This window comes from Ranitomeya imitator, chromosome 4 (genome assembly GCF_032444005.1).
Source record: "Ranitomeya imitator isolate aRanImi1 chromosome 4, aRanImi1.pri, whole genome shotgun sequence".
NCBI lineage: Eukaryota > Metazoa > Chordata > Amphibia > Anura > Dendrobatidae > Ranitomeya > Ranitomeya imitator.
This window is the reverse complement of record NC_091285.1, coordinates 26,251,563-26,273,835: the sequence shown is the minus strand read 5'-3', so window position 1 is coordinate 26,273,835 and position 22,273 is coordinate 26,251,563. Positions and strand designations below refer to the sequence as shown.

The 22,273-nt window shown below is 41.9% G+C and overlaps 1 protein-coding gene across 2 annotated transcripts in view; it reads right to left on the bottom strand.

The window, feature by feature from the left end:
• ANO2 (anoctamin 2) overlaps positions 1 to 22,273 on the bottom strand; it is a 257,292-nt gene that overhangs the window by 43,466 nt on the left and 191,553 nt on the right. For both annotated transcript variants that reach the window (XM_069763409.1, XM_069763410.1), the window contains one exon: positions 12,891 to 13,039. In XM_069763409.1, the coding sequence (XP_069619510.1) occupies positions 12,891 to 13,039 (149 nt within the window). The remainder of the gene's footprint in view (positions 1 to 12,890; positions 13,040 to 22,273) is intronic.

Below are 22,273 nucleotides of genomic sequence, written 5' to 3'. Positions count from 1 at the left end.
TGATAGAAAGACTGGCAAGTTACATAGCCGTCATACTGTTTAGGCTGCATCCCATTTCCCTTGTTATCTCCCTGCAAGGAGTTTATTATTGTTGAACAATTAAATAATAGTTAACCCCTGCTCTGCGCCTCTGTGTCACTGCATCCAAGTACCTGTGTGTTACATCTCCACCAGTCTTGGCTGGCAGACGCTGAGGAATTCTCTCCATAAGGCAGCACACATGCGAGGGATATGCAAACCACTTATCTTCACTTTGGGTTCACAACACTGTGTTCTCCTAATCTGGCATCTCACTCTCTCCGCATAAACACACAGGAAGGATGGAAGGCGTCCCATGTGATTGCTTTATGCTCTTATTAAGGCTGGGTTTCATAGCCTAGGATGTTGGCATCGGATCATTGCGCCAGGGGCAGCACTTGACAAGTTCACAGACTCAACAGAGAACAAATGCGGTCGGGTTTTAAGAATGAGTTCTATATTCTATGCCACCGCTGAGTTATGGTTTTCGGTTTTACGTATCTAACATGTTGATTTCTTTTGCAAGTCTTGAATTTGACCTTAGTTTTATGCCGTTTAGACGAAATGCAATGAGATTTAACAATGGGGTTATATGTGTACTATTAAGATGGGTTGTCCCCAGTGGCGTAATGGTCGTGGTCACAGAGAGTCCTACCGGTCTTGTGTGGGAGGAGGGTCCACCAATGTCTACTTCCAAAGGACTCACATTCAGCTGAAGTGTACTGACCGTTCAACTCCCTTAGCTGCAAGACATGCCACTGACCAATCAGAGGCTGGCAGCTCGCGGCAGCCTGCCAGTCATGAGCAGCGCATGGCATTGGCATCATGAGTTGACCGAGTAGGCATACTGAAGTCAGCTACCAGCTGCAGAAAAGGACATGAGAGCAGAGTAAGGTAAAAAGAATTGTTTATTTTTATGTTTTGGAAAACAGAATGAATATTATACCAGGAAAAAGCCTAGGAAGGGGCGCAGGATGAGGAACATTACACCAGTGTTCAGTACAAGATGGGGGCCATTATATCACATTGGGGCCTAGGATGGTGGTCATTGAATCAGAATGGGCGTCATTATACCAGGAAGGGGCCCATGATGTGGAACATTATACTAGAATGGGGAAATTGTTACAGGAAAGGGTCGGGATGGGGGACATTATGACAGTAAGGGGCCCAGGACTGAGGACATTATAACAAGAAGGGGCCCAGAGTGGGAACATTGTTACTGGAAATGGCTCATTATGGAGGATATTATACCAGGAAGGGGCCCATGAAGAGAGACATTATACCAGGAAGATGGATATTATACATTGGAATGGGCTCAGAATGGGGAACATTATAACAGGAAGAGGCCCAGGACAGGGGATATTATAGCAGGAAGCGGCCTAGGATGAGAGACTGCGCAACACATGCAGGGATATCCTGTTTGCTAGGCAATCCCTGCATGTGTAGCGGCTGTCGAACAGCTGCGAGACACACAGTGGCAGGGACTCAATCATATTTCGAGCACGTCGAAGTCACTTGGTTAACACTCGAGCATGCTCGAATATCACCTTATCTGAGCATGCTCGCTCTTCACTAATGGCCTCTTCTTCAATTTTATATACAGTTAGGTCCATATATATTTGGACAGAGACAACATTTTTCTAATTTTGGTTATAGACATTACCACAATGAATTTTAAACAAAACAATTCAGATGCAGTTGAAGGTCAGACTTTCAGCTTTCATTTGAGGGTATCCACATTTAAATTGGATGAAGGGTTTAGGAGTTTCAGCTCCTTAACATGTGCTACCCTGTTTTTAAAGGGACCAAAAGTAATTGGACAATTGACTCCAAGGCTATTTCATGGAAAGGTGTGGGCAATCCCTTCATTATGTCATTCTCAATTAAGCAGATAAAAGGCCTGGAGATGATTTGAGGTGTGGTGCTTGCATTTGGAAGGTTTTGCGGTGCAGTAAACATCTGGTCAAAGGAGCTCTCCATGCAGGTGAAACAAGCCATCCTTAACCTGCGAAAACAGAAAAAACCCATCCGAGAAATTGCTACAATATTAGGAGTGGCAAACTCTACAGTTTGGTACATCCTGAGAAAGAAAGAAAGCACTGGTGAACTCATCAATGCAAAAAGACCTGGGCGCCCACGGAAGACAACAGTGGTGGATGATCGCAGAATAATCTCCATGATGAAGAGAAACCCCTTCACAACGGCCGACCAAGTGAACAACACTCTCCAGGAGGTCGGCGTATCAATATCCAAATCTACAATAAAGAGAAGACTGCATGACAGTAAATACAGAGGGTTCACTGCACGGTGCAAGCCACTCATAAGCATCAAGAATAAAAAGGCTAGACTGGACTTTGCTAAAAAACATCTAAAAAAGCCAGCACAGTTCTGGAAGAACATTCTTTGGACAGATGAAACCAAGATCAACTTCTACCAGAATGATGGAAAGAGAAAAGTATGGTGAAGGCGTGGTGCAGCTCATGATCCAAAGCATACCACATCATCTATACAACACGGCGGAGGCAGTGTGATGGCTTGGGCATGTATGGCTGCCAGTGGCACTGGGTCACTAGTGTTTATTGATGATGTGACACAGGACAGAAGCAGCCGAATGAATTCTGAGGTATTCAGAGCCATACTGTGTGCTCAGATCCAGCCAAATGCAGCCAAACTGATTGGTCTTCATTTCATACTACAGATGGACAATGACCCAAAACATAAAGCCAAAGCAACCCAGGAGTTTATTAAAGCAAAGAAGTGGAATATTCTTGAATGGCCAAGTCAGTCACCTGATCTCAACCCAATTGAGCAGCATTTCACTTGTTAAAGACTAAACTTCAGACAGAAAGGTCCACAAACAAACAGCAACTGAAAACCACCGCAGTGAAGGCCTGGCAGAGCATCAAAAAGGAGGAAACACAGCGTCTGGTGATGTCCATGAGTTCAAGACTTCAGGCAGTCATTGCCAACAAAGGGTTTTCAACCAAGTACTAAAAATGAACATTTGATTTAAAATTATTGAATCTGTCCAATTACTTTTGGTCCCTTTAAAAACAGGGTGGCACAAGTTAGGGAGCTGAAACTCCTTAACCCTTCATCCAATTTTAATGTGGATACCTTCAAATGAAAGCTGAAAGTCTGAACTTCAACTACATCTGAATTGTTTTGTTTAAAATTCATTGTAGTAATGTCTATGACCAAAATTAGAAAAATGTTGTCTCTGTCCAAATATATATGGACCTAACTGTAAATATAGTCTTGGTAACTAAGTGGGCATGGTCCTCAAATCTTCTCCTTAGGTGTCATCTTGGTAGTCACTCCCAGTCAGCTAAAATCATAGATACTGGGAAGAGGAGGTCCTATCTGTGGAACGGAGAGGAGCTTAAACAGAAGAAGAACATCTCCCCTGGACTAGATTGGACGATTCAGCTGTCAATCCAAATACTGACCATTCAACACCCCCCTGCACTAGATTGGACAACTAAGCTGTCAGTCACTGCGTCCAAGACACACTGAGCAGTGGAATCGTGACACCACCCCTGGCAAGGACGACCCTATCTACTCCAAAAAATGAGTATCCAAAGTCATGGACCTCCTCTATGACACAGATTGGTCCTAATTCCTAAAGCAAATAGCAATATTGCTACTTTTTTTGGATTTCTTAGCATAGTCCTACATGTTAGTCAGTGCTCTAAAAAATACACCCGCCGAATTTACATTCATAAGAGCGCCCGTAATTGACCCTCGTGAACATGGTAGCACAATTCTTGTTCTTTGGCTGATCATATCGCAAAGCATTAATACTTCACACTTTCCTTATCTGAAAGAATATTGCTTCCACGTATTATCTAAAAATTAAGAAAAAATAGTGTCCAGCTATGACCTGTCCCCATGAACCCCTATTGGTCACGCGATATGTCCTCGTATAGTGACTCAGCCGGTAAACACTTCAGCTATTTAGTTTTGGCCAGACGGGGCTATCTGAGCCTTTTCTACGCCTGTCACGAAAGAGGCCAGGAATTCAATTGTAATGAGCCTAGAGCAGACGTACGTAACAGTTCTGCATGGAGTAGGTGACAATTGCAGTAAGTATGTATCATGTATACAGAGGTGTTAATAATACTCCTGGCAATATTTTGTGCAACATGTGAGGCACTGTAATATAGTGCCAGGGCTGTAACTAAAGGAGGGGGGAGAATTTGCAACCCGAAAATACCACCACCACCACCACATAAAAACAAACCAGTATTGTAAAGGTGTAGCGCCTTGTTATGGATTGGCCCATATACAAAGAATTTAGGCCATTTAATCTTTTTTGAAAAGGTGAAAAATTGGCCACATACCCAAATAATAGTGCCATACAATGCCACAATATACTAGCATTATACTGTCACACCATCATTCAGTGCATAATAATAATAAAACTGCGATATAACACCTAAATCACTATATTTTCTATAGAATCTAATAAGTTTGGAAACTAGGATTGTCAACCCTGTTGAATATTCAATGATGGAGGACCCAGATGATGAGTGCTACTTTGGATTTTCATATTGTCCCAAGATGCACCGGTAGCACCCAAATAGCCATGAATTTTTGCGAGATTGGCTCATAAAAATTGTAAACCAGTTCCTTTAGAAAGGTTAACTAGTCATTCGGGCTCATATGTTACCGTTACTAACATATAACATTTTTCATATAATTAAAGGGGATCTGCCACCAAATCAAAAGTGGACAGCTTTTGTGCTCATTGGATTCTCTTTGCTCCCCTGAGAAATGTGTTTTTTGTTTTTTTCATAACCGTCATACGGTCCCAGAGATATGGTCTTTTTTTATTTAGTGCCCATTTGTATGGTCTTTCTAAGGGGGCGTGACACAAAGAGTAATAATACAGAGAGGCCTAAAGACACGCCCACAGTGAATCCTGTAAGTCACGCCCCTCTTGGTACAGAAAAAAGCTCACATCTCTGGAACCGTATGTTGGATTTAAAAAGAACAAAAATGGGAAAACTCAGAAGAGCAGCGGGAATAAAATAAGAACAAAAAAATGACCCCTTTCGATCTGATGATAAGTTCTCTTTAAGAATATCTTCATATGTCTAAATTTGGTGTTGTCGGTAAAAATGAACTCGTTTCGTCACCTTTGAGGTTTTTTAGGTATTGTGGAGGCCAATCCAAAAACATCTTAAAGTTCCCTTTTATGATCAATGATTCAATGTCTTAAAAAAAAAAATTTAAGCAGTATTTTCCCATCTTTGACACTCGAAGAGTGAAATCTCAGCCTCTCCCATTAGATACAGTATGTTGCCCTCTGGGCTGAAATATCAGGCTCGTTAAACCACTTGTTGGATTGACATACTCACCTAGTCAGGTAGTGACATACGCAAACTGGAGAGAGTGTCATACACCATATCTAATGTTTTGGGTCTTTTTTTTATAAAAAGAAGGCTACCTTCTACGATTAACTCCTATGATTATGTTTGACATTCTTGGATTCATTTATAGGGTTCATTTAAAGCTAATAATATTAGTTAATTTTTGAAGGTCCAAAGAGTATGTCACAGATATTGCGTCTTTTTAGGGAAATGTTGGCATCTGTTGATAGTAAAAAAAACCAATTGTCTAGCTTGGGTTACCAACCAATCGTTGGTGGTGGTGGTACCCACCAAAAATTAGAAGAAATCCTACATAGATGGATTATATTTAGTATATATACGTTTTGAAAAAGATCTATGTCCATATATTTGATATAAATTCTAATTTGATGAATCTCAACAAGGTGGGAAATGGTCAATGAGGAATTTGAAGGTTTGGGCAACCAGCTCTTAGACCTTCTTGTCCTGAGATTATTTTTGAAGCCCATGCTAAAAGGTAGCATTGACCTCTTCTCTTCATGCCACTATAGAATAATTTAGAATTATGCAATGTGTTAGGTTCAAAGGTGAAGAATTAAGAGACTATTTAGGGTCTTTAGGAAGGAATAGAAGGTTACACCTATATATTTTGCAGTCATTGCCTTCTGTATCTACAACATAAGCCACATTAGACAATATTAGTCATAACATTGTGTGCCTTCATAGCTGCTGTTGATACTTGTGTCATCACGCAAATTGTCCTGATGAAGGGTGAAGGACGACTGCCGCCTCCTCAAAGCATTTCAACGGGGAAATGTTACTCCGCTAAAAAGCCATTTCAGATAACAGATGCTGCTGATACTTTTCCTTTCCTTGTTGACTCACTGGATTCAAAAGAGTCATCCATCAATGTCGGTGTCAGTCAACACGGAGACAAAAAACACACATTGTGTTCTGCCAGACTTTCGAGAACTTTGGGGCAGCTCCTACAACCTTAGCACTTGCCTAAAATAACAAGATCACTTAAAATGAAAAGAAAAATATTTGACATTACTTATCAACAGGGAGGGTTCAGTATGTGGTATATTTCATAACTCAAAGATGGCCAGAGAAGAATCCATCCATAAAGATGCGGGTGATACAAGAGCTTAAAAAGTTACATTTACACAGCACTATACACAACGTTAAATGACCGATTTAATAGCCTGTTTAAATAGGCAGACCACTCTGTGATCTGTGACAATTAAGTGTGTATCGGCTGTCGTTGTTCTCGGCAGCACACGTCTTGTTTACACAAGTCAATGTGCTGCCGAGAATAATCATCTGTTGGTTAACACATCATTTCACCTAACGAAAGGGCGTTTTGCTCGTACACCGGGTGATCAGCTGCCTGTACTGCAGAAATTCTATTGTGTCCTTGGCCAGGTCTGTGCCTTGCCACATTTCTGTCTCTGAGCTCCTTGGTCAGTTCCTTTGGCCTCATGATTCTCATTTGGTCTGACATGCACTGTGAGCTGTGAGGTCTTATATAGACAGGTGTGCGCCTTTCCTAATCAAGTCCTATCAGTTTCATTTAACACAGCTGGACTCCAATGAAGGAGTAGAACCATCTCAAGGAGGATCACAAGGAAATGGACAGCATGTGACTTAAGGTACCTTCACACTAAACGATATCGCTAGCGATCCGTGACGTTGCAGCGTCCTGGCTAGCGATATCGTTTAGTTTGACACGCAGCAGCGATCAGAATCCTGCTGTGATGTCGTTGGTCGGGGCTAGAGGGCCAGAACTTTCTTTGGTCGCTGGCTCTCCCGCTGACATCGCTGAATCGGCGTGTGTGACACCGATTCAGCGATGTCTTCGCTGGTAACCAGGGTAAACATCGGGTTGCTAAGCGCAGGGCCGCGCTTAGTAACCCGATGTTTACCCTGGATATCATCCTAAAAGTAAAAAAAACAAACGCTTCATACTTACCTTCGGCTGTCTGTCCCTCGGCGCTGTGCTTTCCTGCACTCACTGTGAGCACAGCGGCCGGAAAGCAGAGCGGTGACGTCACCGCTCTGCTTTCCGGCCGCTGTGCTCACAGCCAGAGCAGAGAAGCAGAGCGCCGGGGACAGACAGCGGTAGGTAAGTATGTAGCGTTTGATTTTTTCACTTTTAGGATGGTAACCAGGGTAAACATCGGGTTACTAAGCGCGGCCCTGCGCTTAGGTAACGTTCACACTAGCGTTGTGCGCCGCTGCGTCGGCGACGCAACGCACAACGCACGCAAAAACGCGGCAAAACGCACGCAAAAACGCTGCGTTTTGCGACGCATGCGTCGTTTTTTGCCGAAAATCGGACGCAAGAAAAATGCAACTTGTTGCGTTTTCTTGGTCCGACGCTTGCGGCAAAAAAGAAGCATGCGTCGCACAACGCAACAAACAAAAATGCATGCGTCCCCCATGTTAAACATAGGGGCGCATGACGCGTGCGTCGCCGCTGCGTCGCCCGACGCTAACCCGACGCACACTAGCATAACGCTAGTGTGAACGTAGCCTTAGTAACCCGATGTTTACCCTGGTTACCGGCATCGTTGGTCGCTGGAGAGCTGTCTGTGTGACAGCTCTCCAGCGACCAAACAGCGACGCTGCAGCGATCCGGATCGTTGTCTGGATCGCTGCAGCGTCGTTTAGTGTGAAGGGGCCTTTACAGTAAATGAGTGTCTGAGCAAAGGGTCTGAATACTTATGACCATGTGATATTTCAGTTTTTCTTTTTTATTCAATTACCAAAAATGTCTAAATTTCTGTTTTTTTTAGTCGAGATGGGGTGCAGAGGGTACATTAATGAGAAAAAAACTTTTTTTGAATTTACCAAATGGTTGCAATGAAACAAAGAGTGAAAAATTGAAAGGGGTCTGAATACTTTCCGTACCCACTGTATTCTAAATCCCACCTCTGCATTTCCTGGGAACACCCCCGCCCAATAATCTGGCAAAATCCATCTATTTATTAATCCATTCGGTAATTCATCTATTCTTTTGCTTATTCGTTCATGCAATTGATGTCTTCTTACATGGCAGAGGATCTGTTGAGACAAAACTAGGCACCGGACACGGGCACATGTGCTACCACTCCACCTCCTAAAACTAGGCCTCTATGAAATGGGATTGTTTATATATAAAAAAAAACAAAGCAGTCGAGGCCCAAAATTTTTCTGGTTTGAAGTGTGAAGATCCAGAATGGAATCAGCCTCATATATTAATTTCATCCTGCACGGATTAATACTTCTTTGTTGTCATTATTGTCTTTTGTCTCCTTTATGTCATGTTAAGTCGACGATGTAATAAAAGTTTGGTCAGAAAACAATCTCTCCATTATTCCGGTTAATACTTTAATTGCCGTTTAATATAAAATCCTGCAGTATGGCGGGACCGATGAAAGGATCTCTTGTAGTTCAGAAAACAACTTTGTGGGTCATTTTTATAGTACGGCTAATAACTATTTACGGTAATTGTCTTAAGCATCTGAAGATGGAGTTTTCTTCCCTACGTTCTTTATATACCATCCACATATTTTCTGTGGCGGCGTCGTATCTGTATCGACTGAAAATGAAAAGTTTTTGTTATCTTGACAAATTAATAGAGACCCGTCACTTGCCATAAATATATATTTTTCAAGCCTCATGTTAATGCCGCTGTTCTCCTGAATCCGGCGATGTTTTTCTTTTTTTCCTGCGCCTCTCCGTTCCTGAGATATGGCCCCTTCTTTCTTATATACAAATATAGACTTGTTAGCCAAGTGGGTAGGGTCTTTAGCCTTTCATGGAGGATTGTTAAAGATGACGCCCACTTGGTTAAAAAGACAAATTTTATATGCAGAAAATTAGGGACCATATCTCAGGAACGGAGAGGCGCAGGAAGAAAAGAAAAACATCGCCGGATTCAGGAGAACGGCGGCATTAATACCAGGTTAAAAAAAATGACGTATACTGTATATGACAAGTGACTGATGCGCCTTAAATGTCTTTAAAATAGTTTTTTGGGAAAATTATATTAAATGGGTTCGTAACTCCTGGGTAAGTATTTATTGGCTAGAAACAGCCTCGCCCCGGCGATATTAACAACTCATGGTGCCACCGTGACTCGTGAGATACCTGTCCATGAAACAGTCAAGCAAGCAAGTTTGGGTATTTCTGAAACTGTTTTACAGGTAAAAGGAGAAAGCTTTGTGTATATAGCCACCCCAGATTTACAGTATTGGACATATATTTAACCTATAGATTTACCATAAATGACTAAAATTGAAATAACTCCTAAAAGAGGACCCGTCCCTTGCCATAAATATGTATTTTTTTTAACCTGGTGTATGCTATATATGAGGAGTCCGGAGAGGAGAACTTCCCTGTATGATGTCCATTTTCTCTAGATGCTAAATGCCTTCATGAGACCATTTAAAGTGGACGTGTCACTTTTCAGAAATATGTCGTTATTTTTACCTGGTGTAAATGCCGCTGTTCTCCTGAATCCGGCGATGTTTTTCTTTTGTTCCTGCGCCTCTCCGTTCCCGAGATACGCCCCTTTTTTCCCTGCATATAAATCTAGCCTTGTTATTCAAGTGGGCAAAACCCTGAAATATTGACCACGCCTAGTTGTCTAACCAGATTAGCTTTATATGTGGGAAAGAAGAGGCCATATCTCAGGAACGGAGATTTTGCAGAAATATTTGATTCCAGATTTGTAGACGACTTGTCAAAGCGTTGCACGTCTCTGCTGATAAGCTTCATGAACCTTAATGCAATGTACTATCCGCAACGTCGGAAAGTGCACTCCCGTCACCACTTATAAATAACGCTCAACAAAGGCCTCATTATATGTGACATGCGACCCCGCAGTGCTAATACTCCAGCTAATTAACACACAGTGACACAATCTAACACTCTTTGTTTTTGATTTTGCACGGTGGCACCAATACAATATACCCCCAGAGCATCGAGGGCTTACTCATAGGTCAAGCTTTATTTAACGCTAGATCTGATGTCACAGGGTAAAGCTCAGCTGCTGGTAATCCAAAAGCATCCATAAAATAAAAAAAACACGCGCACAAAAAAAAACCACCCAGCATAATGAGGAAAAAAAAGAAGAATCCACTATATGAATCATGCTGATGACTACACAGACTTCAATACGTCCATGTATCAGTCAGATGTGGTTTATGTAAAATTTAATCCCGGGGAACATGAAATATGTTCCTGTTATTTCATACTATCACATTTGGATATTATTTTTCTTTGACCCAAAGATCAAGTCGTCCAAGGTGGATGTGACCATTTATCGGAAATTATTGCGTCAATATTTCTCCTTAAATTTACATTTTGACATGGATTTATCATGTCTGCTGATGAAATAGTTCTTCATCGTAGGCCGCCTGTTTGGCGAAAGGGACTACATTTTTTTTCAGAAAAATAAAAAGCCAAAACATTATCTTAAATCTGATTGGTGGATATTTAACCATTTTTTTTAACAATTAATTTAACCTTAAGTTCCTGAACGTTCTTTGTCATCACGCTAAAAAAGTCCCAGAGGACGGTCGCGTTTCATTTAGGCTTACGGCCCCTTCCTTCAAGTCGTATGTTGTGATGGCAGTAGTTCTCTCTTCCGCAATCCGAAACGCGATCGGCCTGTATAAACAGGTTAATAGACAACCGTTCATCAACAAATATGGAGCCGATCAGAGGTCGTTTGAAGCTGTGATTACACCAGCTGTCCCGCGGCTTTGCACCACGGCCAATCAACTTCATGTTTGCAGATCGGCACTTCCGATATTCACCGTACAATCAGTGTTCTCAGCAGCACATGTCCTGTTAACACTGGATGACACACTGCTAAGATGAGCTTTAAAGAAAACCAAAAGATCATTTCACCCTACGAACAAGCATTTTGCTCATTTGTTGGGTGATCAGCAACCTGTTTACGAGCATCTGTTGGAATCCTCATTCCCAACAAACATACAATGTAAATCCTTCTTAAATGACATTCTGTGAAAGTCGGTGGTGTCTTCCACCAGAAAGGTCCATATCTTGGCCATCTAGAAGATATTTTCTGACAGCATCTACTGGAGTTTCCCACAAAACCAGGGTGAAATATTAGCCATATTGTATGTTAATGCAGGCATGAATATGTAAAAAGCTTATTCTGTTTAGAATAAAGGCCCTCATACACATTAGACGGGCGGACAATCTCGCTGATTTGGATGGTTTTGGCCAACAGTCTAACGTGTATGACAATATCCTGACTGTCCCCCAACAGATCATATGTAGGCAGAAAATAATTTGGCATGTCTGTTTTGTGACTGCCGATCGCTTTGTTTTCAGGAGATAAGCCGCCACCAGAGGAGTCTTACAGCAGCTCTGTCATAAGATTGCTTGGCCAGTTAAGCGCTTCCGAGTATGGACAAGTTCGGCCAACAATCTAATGTGTATGGTGTCACATCAGGGTAGATGAGGATCCAAAATATGTTATTTCAGACTGCTGACTATTTTGTTCTCCCGAAGATACGCCATCCCCGAGGGGTCTGGCATTGGTTCTCTCATAGGGAACACATAAACACTCCTGCTGTGTATGGAGGTGTTGGGGCAGACAGTTATCGGCCAAACGATTGTTTGGCAGAGAGCTAAAGTGTATGATGGGCTTTAGTTTAGGACACGCTTGATAACTTTCTCAGAACATACCAAAAAAGGGGTGTTCTCCCAGGATCCAAAAAGAGTTGGCAAATTTCCCAGGCATTGCTGAGTCCTCCATGATAGTAACATTTCGCAAAGACTGCCTTCATGACGCAAGGATGGTCTAGCATGAGATACAGCACCCAGGCATGCAGTATATGTTGGGGACTCCAAATAGTTACATGGAAGGGGAATGGGCTTTTAAAAAGTGCTTGATTAAATTTTTCACTTTAGGGGTTCCTACACCACCTCTTTCGAAAAACCAGCAAATATGTTCTAGGTAACCAGGATGAGTCTAAAAGTGAAGTCTTAAAGAAGTGATACAAGGGCTATAATATGTTTCATCCTCCAAACTTCATCAAGGTACTATTGCTGAGATAATCATTTGTTTCACAACCCCAGAAGCCTTTTTCCCCTTCTTAGGACTTTGGAGGAGACACACAAGCTGGTTTTGACTGCCTCAGCACCATCATCACTGAGCTAGCTGACTGTATGTCCCTGCCATGACATTAAAACTTCTGATGGGAAATACATCTCGGAGCCCACTAAAGGAATCTTTTAGGATAATTCCCTATTTCATTGTGTTTAGTGTAAAATAAAAAAACAAGCAAAATTATTAAGCCAAAAATTTCACTCTATAAAGTAAAAAGGTTGAAATCCAAGCTGAAAAGTCAACTTTGGGGAACAATAGGCCCGGAAAAAGTTCATTTTTGGGAATCCAACAAAATGCCAACTTGGGGTTTTAAGTTTTATGTTTCAAATGTGCCTTTAGTGACCCTGCATTTGAGAAAATTGGGGACATGTAATTTTGGTACTCACTCATCTCCATGTACTCTGGGGTCAGTCCCGAATATGGTTCTAGAGCGTAGTCTCGGTCCCATTGTTGAGGTTCTCTCGAACTGTGAAGGTTGCTCTCCCCAGGATCTGGTCTCTCATCCTTTAGCTTCCGAAATAGTTTCTTAAGTTTTCTGCAAATAAAACATTAAAAAAAAAAATCACTGGCTTTATGCCCTATCGATTATAGCTCTTTTTTTACATTACTACTCAAGTCTGCTTCAGCTTGTCCTGACAAAATGGACCATGTAATGCGGCTGATAAGCCCGAATGTAATAATGTTTTATTGAAAGATGAAACGAGCGCTTTACAAAATCCATAAAACAAGATAATGACTCATATATCCTGATACCACAAAGAGGAATAACCACAGTCCAAGATGATTTCATACATTGAAAGACCAGAAATATAAATATATTCCTTCTTAATTAAAAGAACCATTCCACCTTAAAGGGGTTTTCCAGTTTCGGAAAACCCTTCTTCACCTGGTTGGAGTTTGTTGGGAAACAGGAGTTTTCCTAATCCAAAAAGTCCTTTAAAAATAACCAAAGACATATTACATTAGGCCTCCTATTTTCATAGAAAAAGTAACAGAAGACTACCACGATTAGGTGAATTCATAACTGGCTCATGGATCGTACTCAAAGAGTGATAATATATGGTTGCACATCCAATTGGAAGAGTGTTTCAAGTGGGGTACCACAAGGTTCTATCCTGGCCCCAGTGCTGTTCAACATTTTTATAATTGATCTAGATAAGGGAACTGAAGGTAAACTAGTCAAATTTACAGACGATCAAAGCTAGGAGGGATAGCCAACACTAGAGAAGACGGAGAAAGGATTCAGGAGGCTCTAGATAAGCTTAAACAATGGGCAGCGACTAATAGAATGGTATTTAACAGGGAGAAATGCAAGATTCTACATTTGGGCAAGAAAAAGGAAAATTACATCTACAGAATGGGAAGAATAGAACTAAGCAACAGCACGTGTGAAAAAGACTTGGGTATACTAATAGATCACAGACTGCACAACAGTCAACAGTGTGATGCAAGAGCAAAAAAAGCAAACACAGTTCTAGGATGTACTAAGAGAAGCATAGAGTCTAGATCACGCAAAGTCATTATCCCCCTCTACTCCTCTTGGTCAGGCCTTATCTGGAATACTGTGTCCAGTTCTGGGCACCACATTTTAAAAAAGACATTGAAGAACTGGAGCAAGTTCAGAGAGGAGCTACCAGAATGGTGAGCGGACTGCAAACCATGTCCTACGAGGAACGGTTAAAGGATCTGGGAATGTTTAGCTTACAAAAAAAGAAGACTGAGAGAAGACTTAATAGCTGTCTTCAAATATCTGAATGGCTGTCACAGTGTAGAGGGATCATCATTATTCTCATTTGCACATGGAAACAGGAGAAGCAATGGGATGAAACTGAAACCTACTCTCTACACCCTCTATATTCCTTACAACCCAGCCCCCCAAACCAAAAGGTGAAGGCACAATACATGCCATATTTCACGAACATGGGCTTTATAACAGAGGATCAAGACCAAAAAGGAGGTACAGTGCAAAGTGAGAAAGATATGATTTGATATTGACTTTTGCAGAAAAAATAAGTTTTGGAAAAGTCCGTGAACTACAGATGATTGACTCCTTTGAAGTTCATCAACTTTCATGAGTTTTCACAAAGTATTTTAACATAGTAACATAGTAACATAGTTAGTAAGGCCGAAAAAAGACATTTGTCCATCCAGTTCAGCCTATATTCCATCATAATAAATCCCCAGATCTACGTCCTTCTACAGAACCTAATAATTGTATGATACAATATTGTTCTGCTCCAGGAAGACATCCAGGCCTCTCTTGAACCCCTCGACTGAGTTCGCCATCACCACCTCTTCAGGCAAGCAATTCCAGATTCTCACTGCCCTAACAGTAAAGAATCCTCTTCTATGTTGGTGGAAAAACCTTCTCTCCTCCAGACGCAAAGAATGCCCCCTTGTGCCCGTCACCTTCCTTGGTATAAACAGATCCTCAGCGAGATATTTGTATTGTCCCCTTATATACTTATACATGGTTATTAGATCGCCCCTCAGTCGTCTTTTTTCTAGACTAAATAATCCTAATTTCGCTAATCTATCTGGGTATTGTAGTTTTCCCATCCCCTTTATTAATTTTGTTGCCCTCCTTTGTACTCTCTCTAGTTCCATTATATCCTTCCTGAGCACCGGTGCCCAAAACTGGACACAGTACTCCATGTGCGGTCTAACTAGGGATTTGTACAGAGGCAGTATAATGCTCTCATCATGTGTATCCAGACCTCTTTTAATGCACCCCATGATCCTGTTTGCCTTGGCAGCTGCTGCCTGGCACTTATCTGTGGCGAATACATTTGTTGTGAATAACAGATACTCCAATTGCCCAGAAATGACATGTGTAACAGTCTGACGTCTCCTACGATGGTCTCTCACCTCTTTCATGCCCTGTACAATTTATTCATAGTTGTTGAGCTTTTTCACCCTCTATTTCTGTTACTAAGTTGTGAGCTGTGAAATCCTCTCACTATAAAATTCAGCATAAAATGGCTGCTGCATTTCCTGCCTCGACTTTTATACTGGCTAGGAAAGCCTTTGTTATACTATGTGATGTTCTATTCTATGTAATAGCTGCCTGACATTATTGGGAAGTCATGAGAGCCTTTTCTGGCTGATGGAGACTTTTTCATTGTGTAAAAGTGATGGGAATTTTTAGCGATTTGTGCAAATTGGGCAGCAAATTTTTTTAATTCATTGGGTCAAGGTAGTTCACAAAAGTTGACATGAACGAGATTATCATTGAATCGATTCTCTTATCTTTCTACCTTGGACTATTTGACTTTGAAAGGGATTTGAAGAACAGTATCGGAATAATTCTGCTACTTCAGGAACTGAGCAAGTGCATCAATGTAAACAGTGAGGAAGGTGTGAGTCACCGACCCTGCGTCATCCATGGTATTTACACTGATAATGCAGGCTTTAACATACATAACTAGAATAAAAACCCTTCAATAACCATGTGTTATTATATAAACTTAGTTTTTTGGGGAATAAGATATATAATATTTTTGTAAAAGATTATCAAAAGCATAGAAATAGACAAGATTGCCAAAAAAGTGAAGAAAGCGGCAGTCAACTCTTGCACAGGGGCCCACCAGAGGATTCCCCTGTTCTCCTGCGGGCCAGTCCAAGCCTGGGCGGAGTTATACAGAGCTCAGCATTCAGAGAACTGCTAGATCTGCAGCAAATAAAACAGAGATTTTTTCCCAAAGTGCAGTAAGAAGCCCAATAAGTGACACATGGCTGGAATCAGGGTCCCTGCTCCAATATAATTCTGCTCTCAAAAGGGTTGGTGAAAACCTGATGACAGATTCCTTTTGAAGCGTCCAGTTACAGTAGATGTTCTGCTCCATTTTGTGTCTTGTTATTTGTGCTTCTCAGACCATGGCTAAAAGTTGCGTGCAAGTTGGAATAGTAAGCCAGCCTTTTTTATCCCATAGTAATTTGCTTGTGCTCATGGGCAACGTTCTGCTAATTTTTCCCTGGCACTAGCAAACGTTCCGATGTTCTGCTAAAACTGCAGACTAATAACCATGATGGAAAACGTATTGTTTGTTGCGTACGCCATTCTGTTCTTTAATGGCCCGAGGAACGATTTTGAACAACATGTACTGTGCTGTTCTGGTGCAGGGAATTTTATATTGATAAGTAAATTTACTTTTCCTCTTAATTGTTCCATAGTCACAGAGGAAAAACAACAATAGAAACCCTGCCTAGTGATGCACTACGCCTCATACCGTTGCTGTTTTAGTCTGTTTCGGACAAACTATCTATTTATTTGGAGCCTCCAGCGATCATTTCTATTTGTGATTCACGAGACAAGTATTTTGTTTTTCTGCAGCGCCCCCACAGGGGAATTAAAGTATTACAGTTACTGATAAAATTAATGGGATATCCTTGTTTTGTAAGGATATGCTGAGTCCACCAGAGACAGAGAGATGATATTTGTTGCCACTCTTCACTTTCGCTAACAGATGTGGCCCCTAAAGTCTAATAGTTGAGTATTAATTTACAGGGTATAGAATAGTGAATTTTCTAAACTAGCCGACTACAAGCCGAAAAAGTGATGTATAACAAGAATATAAAGGGATTCTCCACCCGATAACTTTAAAGAGGTATTCCAGTAAGAAGAAGTCATCAACTATCCTGTGATATTCTAGGCTGGTGGGGGTCCAACTGCTGAGACTCCCACTGATCCACGGAATTGCAGACTTCTGTTCCCCGCTTGAAGGAAGCTCAACCTTGGCTCTGTTTTTTCTCCGGAGGACTGCACATTCAGGATCTGTGGAGGTTCGGGATAATGCACATTTGGGATGTGTGGAGGTTCCAGTAGGGGACCACTAGTGATTAGATCCCGGGGATAGGCGATAACTTGGAAAGTCAGGGCAACCTATGAAGGTTCCAGTATGGGACCACCAGTGATTAGTTCCTGGAGATAGGCGATAACTTGGAACGTCGGGACAACCTGTGGAGGTTCCAGTATGGGACAACCAGCGATTAGATCCTGGGAATAGGTGATAACTTGGAAAGTCATGGCAATCTGTGGAGGTTCCATCAGGGGACCACCAAAGATTAGATCCCGGGGATAGGCAAAAACTTGGAGAGTCAGGGCAACCAATGGAGGTTTCAGTAAGGGACCACCAGTAATTAGATCCTGGAGATAGGCGATAACTTGGAAAATTGGGGCAATCTATGGATGTTCCAGTATGGGACCACCTGTAATTAGATCCTGGGGATAGGCGATAACTCGGAAAGCAAAGGCAACCTATGGAGGTTCCAGTATGGGACCACCAATGATTAGATCCTGGAGATAGATAACTTGGAAAGTTGGGACAACCACTAGAGGTTTCAGTAGAGGACAACCAGTGATTACATCCCAGGGATAGGCGATTACTTGGAAATTAAGGGCAACCTATGGAGGTTCCAGTAGGGGACCACCAGTGATTAGATCCTGGAGATAGGCGATAACTCAGAAAGTAAGGGCAACCTATGGAGGTTCTAGTATGGGACCACCATTGATTAGATCCCGGGTATTGGCAATAACTTGGAAAGTCAGGGCAACCTTTGGAGGTTCCAGTATGGGACCACCAGTGATTAGATCCTGGAGATAGGCGATAACATGGAAAGTAAGAGCAAACTGTGGAGGTTCCAGTAGGGTACCACCAGTGATTAGATCCTGGAGATAGGTGATAACTTGGAAAGTCTGGGCAACCACTTTAAGAATAGGTCATCTACAGTACTATTCGTTAAAATACTTTAAGCCCTCAGCGCAAATTTATGAACATGAATGTCATCTACACAGTATAATTGCCACAGCATTACATGTATGTACATGATTAAGAGAGAGGGGGCACAGAAACTACAACAGGATGCCAGCTGGAATTGACACCTTGGCTCCTTTCTTCATACCATTAATAAATTTAGTAAGCAGGTGACAGAGGGAGATAAGCTTCCTCTGTCACTCCATCAGAACCAGTCAGTTGTATGGTGCGTCACTCCATCAGAACCAGTCAGTTGTATGGTGCCTATTGACTGTCAATAACCTCCAAATAATTGCCCCAAGGTTTGCCATCATAGTTCACTTATTAGGCCAATTGGAATAATGCTCATAGACATAGCAACTGTATTAGAAAAGTATTGTTGGGTATTTCATAAGCAATTAAGCTCATAAATGTTCAAGTCAAGTTGGTATTACAGTTCTGGCTTATTAAAAAAAAGATAATAAAAAATGATTTTCAGAATTGCTGTTTATTTTGTTCATTTTGCTTATAAAAAATATATACACTGCTCAAAAAAATAAAGGGAACACTTAAAGAACAGAATATAACTCCAAGTAAATCAAACTTCTGTGAAATCAAACTGTCCACTTAGGAAGCAACACTGATTGACAATCAATTTCACACGCCGTTGTGCAAATGGCATAGACAACAGACGGAAATTATTGGCAATTATCAAGACACCCTCAATAAAGGAGTGGTTCTGCAGGTGGGGACCACATCTCAGTAACAATGCTTTCTGGCTGATGTTTTGGTCCCTTTTGAATGTTGGTTGTGCTTTCACACTTGTGGTAGCGTGAGACGGACTCTACAACCCACACAAGTGGCTCAGGTAGTGCAGCTCATCCAGGATGGCACATCAATGCGAGCTGTGGCAAGAAGGTCCAGGTCTGGCAGGAGATTACTCAGGAGACCATCCGCCGCTTCATCAGGAGAATGCCTAGACGTTGTAGGGAGGTTATACAGGCACTTGGAGGCCACACACACTACTGAGCATCATTTATTCGTCTTGAGGCATTCCCACTAAAGTTGGATCAGCCTGGAACTTCATTTTACACTTTGATTTTGAGCATCGTTCCAACTCCAGACCTCCGTGGATATTAGCTGTGATTTACGTTGACCATTTTTAGGTTTTATTGTTCTCAACACGTTCCACTATGTAATGAATAAAGATTTAAAACTGGAATATTTCATTCAGTGATATCTAGGATGTGGTATTTTAGTGTTCCCTTTACGTTTTTGAACAATATATATATATTTATATTTTATATATATATATATATATATACAGTGGGGCAAAAAAGTATTTAGTCAGTCAGCAATAGTGCAAGTTCCACCACTTAAAAAGATGAGAGGCGTCTGTAATTTACATCATAGGTAGACCTCAACTATGGGAGACAAACTGAGAAAAAAAAATCCAGAAAATCACATTGTCTGTTTTTTTAACATTTTATTTGCATATTATGGTGGAAAATAAGTATTTGGTCAGAAACAAACAATCAAGATTTCTGGCTCTCACAGACCTGTAACTTCTTCTTTAAGAGTCTCCTCTTTCCTCCACTCATTACCTGTAGTAATGGCACCTGTTTAAACTTGTTATCAGTATAAAAAGACACCTGTGCACACCCTCAAACAGTCTGACTCCAAACTCCACTATGGTGAAGACCAAAGAGCTGTCAAATGACACCAGAAACAAAATTGTAGCCCTGCACCAGGTTGGGAAGACTGAATCTGCAATAGCCAACCAGCTTGGAGTGAAGAAATCAACAGTGGGAGCAATAATTAGAAAATGGAAGACATACAAGACCACTGATAATCTCCCTCGATCTGGGGCTCCACGCAAAATCCCACCCCGTGGGGTCAGAATGATCACAAGAACGGTGAGCAAAAATCCCAGAACCACGCGGGGGGACCTAGTGAATGAACTGCAGAGAGCTGGGACCAATGTAACAAGACCTACCATAAGTAACACACTACGCCACCATGGACTCAGATCCTGCAGTGCCAGACGTATCCCACTGCTTAAGCCAGTACATGTCTGGGCCCGTCTGAAGTTTGCTAGAGAGCATTTGGATGATCCAGAGGAGTTTGGGGAGAATGTCCTATGGTCTGATGAAACCAAACTGGAACTGTTTGGTAGAAACACAACTTGTCGTGTTTGGAGGAAAAAGAATACTGAGTTGCATCCATCAAACACCATACCTACTGTAAAGCATGGTGGTGGAAACATCATGCTTTGGGGCTGTTTCTCTGCAAAGGGGCCAGGACGACTGATCCGGGTACATGAAAGAATGAATGGGGCCATGTATTGTGAGATTTTGAGTGCAAACCTCCTTCCATCAGCAAGGGCATTGAAGATGAAACGTGGCTGGGTCTTTCAACATGACAATGATCCAAAGCACACCGCCAGAGCAACGAAGGAGTGGCTTCGTAAGAAGCATATGAAGGTCCTGGAGTGGCCTAGCCAGTCTCCAGATCTCAACCCTATAGAAAACCTTTGGAGGGAGTTGAAAGTCCGTGTTGCCAAGCGAAAAGCCAAAAACATCACTGCTTTAGAGGAGATCTGCATGGAGGAATGGGCCAACATACCAACAACAGTGTGTGGCAACCTTGTGAAGACTTACAGAAAACGTTTGACCTCTGTCATTGCCAACAAAGGATATATTACAAAGTATTGAGATGAAATTTTGTTTCTGACCAAATACTTATTTTCCACCATAATATGCAAATAAAATGTCAAAAAAACAGACAATGTGATTTTCTGGATTTTTTTTTCTCAGTTTGTCTCCCATAGTTGAGGTCTACCTATGATGTAAATTACAGACGCCTCTCATCTTTTTAAGTGGTGGAACTTGCACTATTGCTGACTGACTAAATACTTTTTTGCCCCACTGTATATATATATATATATACAGTGCCTACAAGTAGTATTCAACCCCCTGCAGATTTAGCAGGTGTACACATTTGGAATTAACTTGGCATTGTGACATTTGGACTGTAGATCAGCCTGGTAGTGTGAAATGCACTGCAGCAAAAAAGAATGTTATTTCTTTGTTTATTTTTTTTTTAAATTGGGAAAAGTTTTTTCAGAGGGTCATTTATTATTCAACCCCTCAACCCACCAGAATTCTGTTTGGTTCCCCTAAAGTATTAAGAAGTAGTTCAGGCACAAAGAACAATGAGCTTCACATGTTTGGATTAATTATCTCTTTTTCCAGCCTTTTCTGACTATTTAAGACCCTCCCCAAACTTGTGAACAGCACTCATACATGGTCAACATGGGAAAGACAAAGGAGCATTCCAAGGCCATCAGAGACAAGATCGTGGAGGGTCACAAGGCTGGCAAGGGGAACAAAACCCTTTCCAAGGAGTTGGGCCTACCTGTCTCCACTGTTGGGAGCATCATCCGGAAGTGGAAGGCTTATGGAACTACTGTTAGCCTTCCACGGCCTGGACAGCCTTTGAAAGTTTCCTCCCATGCAGAGGCCAGGCTTGTCCGAAGAGTCAAGGCTAACCCAAGGACAACAAGGAAGGAGCTCCGGGAAGATCTCATGGCAGTGGGGACATTGGTTTCAGTCATTACCATAAGCAACGTACTCCACCGCAATGGTCTCCGTTCCAGACGAGCCCGTAAGGTACCTTTACTTTCAAAGCGTCATGTCAAGGCTCGTCTACAGTTTGCTCATGATCACTTGGAGGACTCTGAGACTGACTGGTTCAAGGTTCTCTGGTCTGATGAGACCAAGATCGAGATCTTTGGTGCCAACCACACACGTGACGTTTGGAGACTGGATGGCACTGCATACGACCCCAAGAATACCATCCCTACAGTCAAGCATGGTGGTGGCAGCATCATGCTGTGGGGCTGTTTCTCAGCCAAGGGGCCTGGCCATCTGGTTCGCATCCATGGGAAGATGGATAGCACGGCCTACCTGGAGATTTTGGCCAAGAACCTCCGCTCCTCCATCAAGGATCTTAAGATGGGTCGTCATTTCATCTTC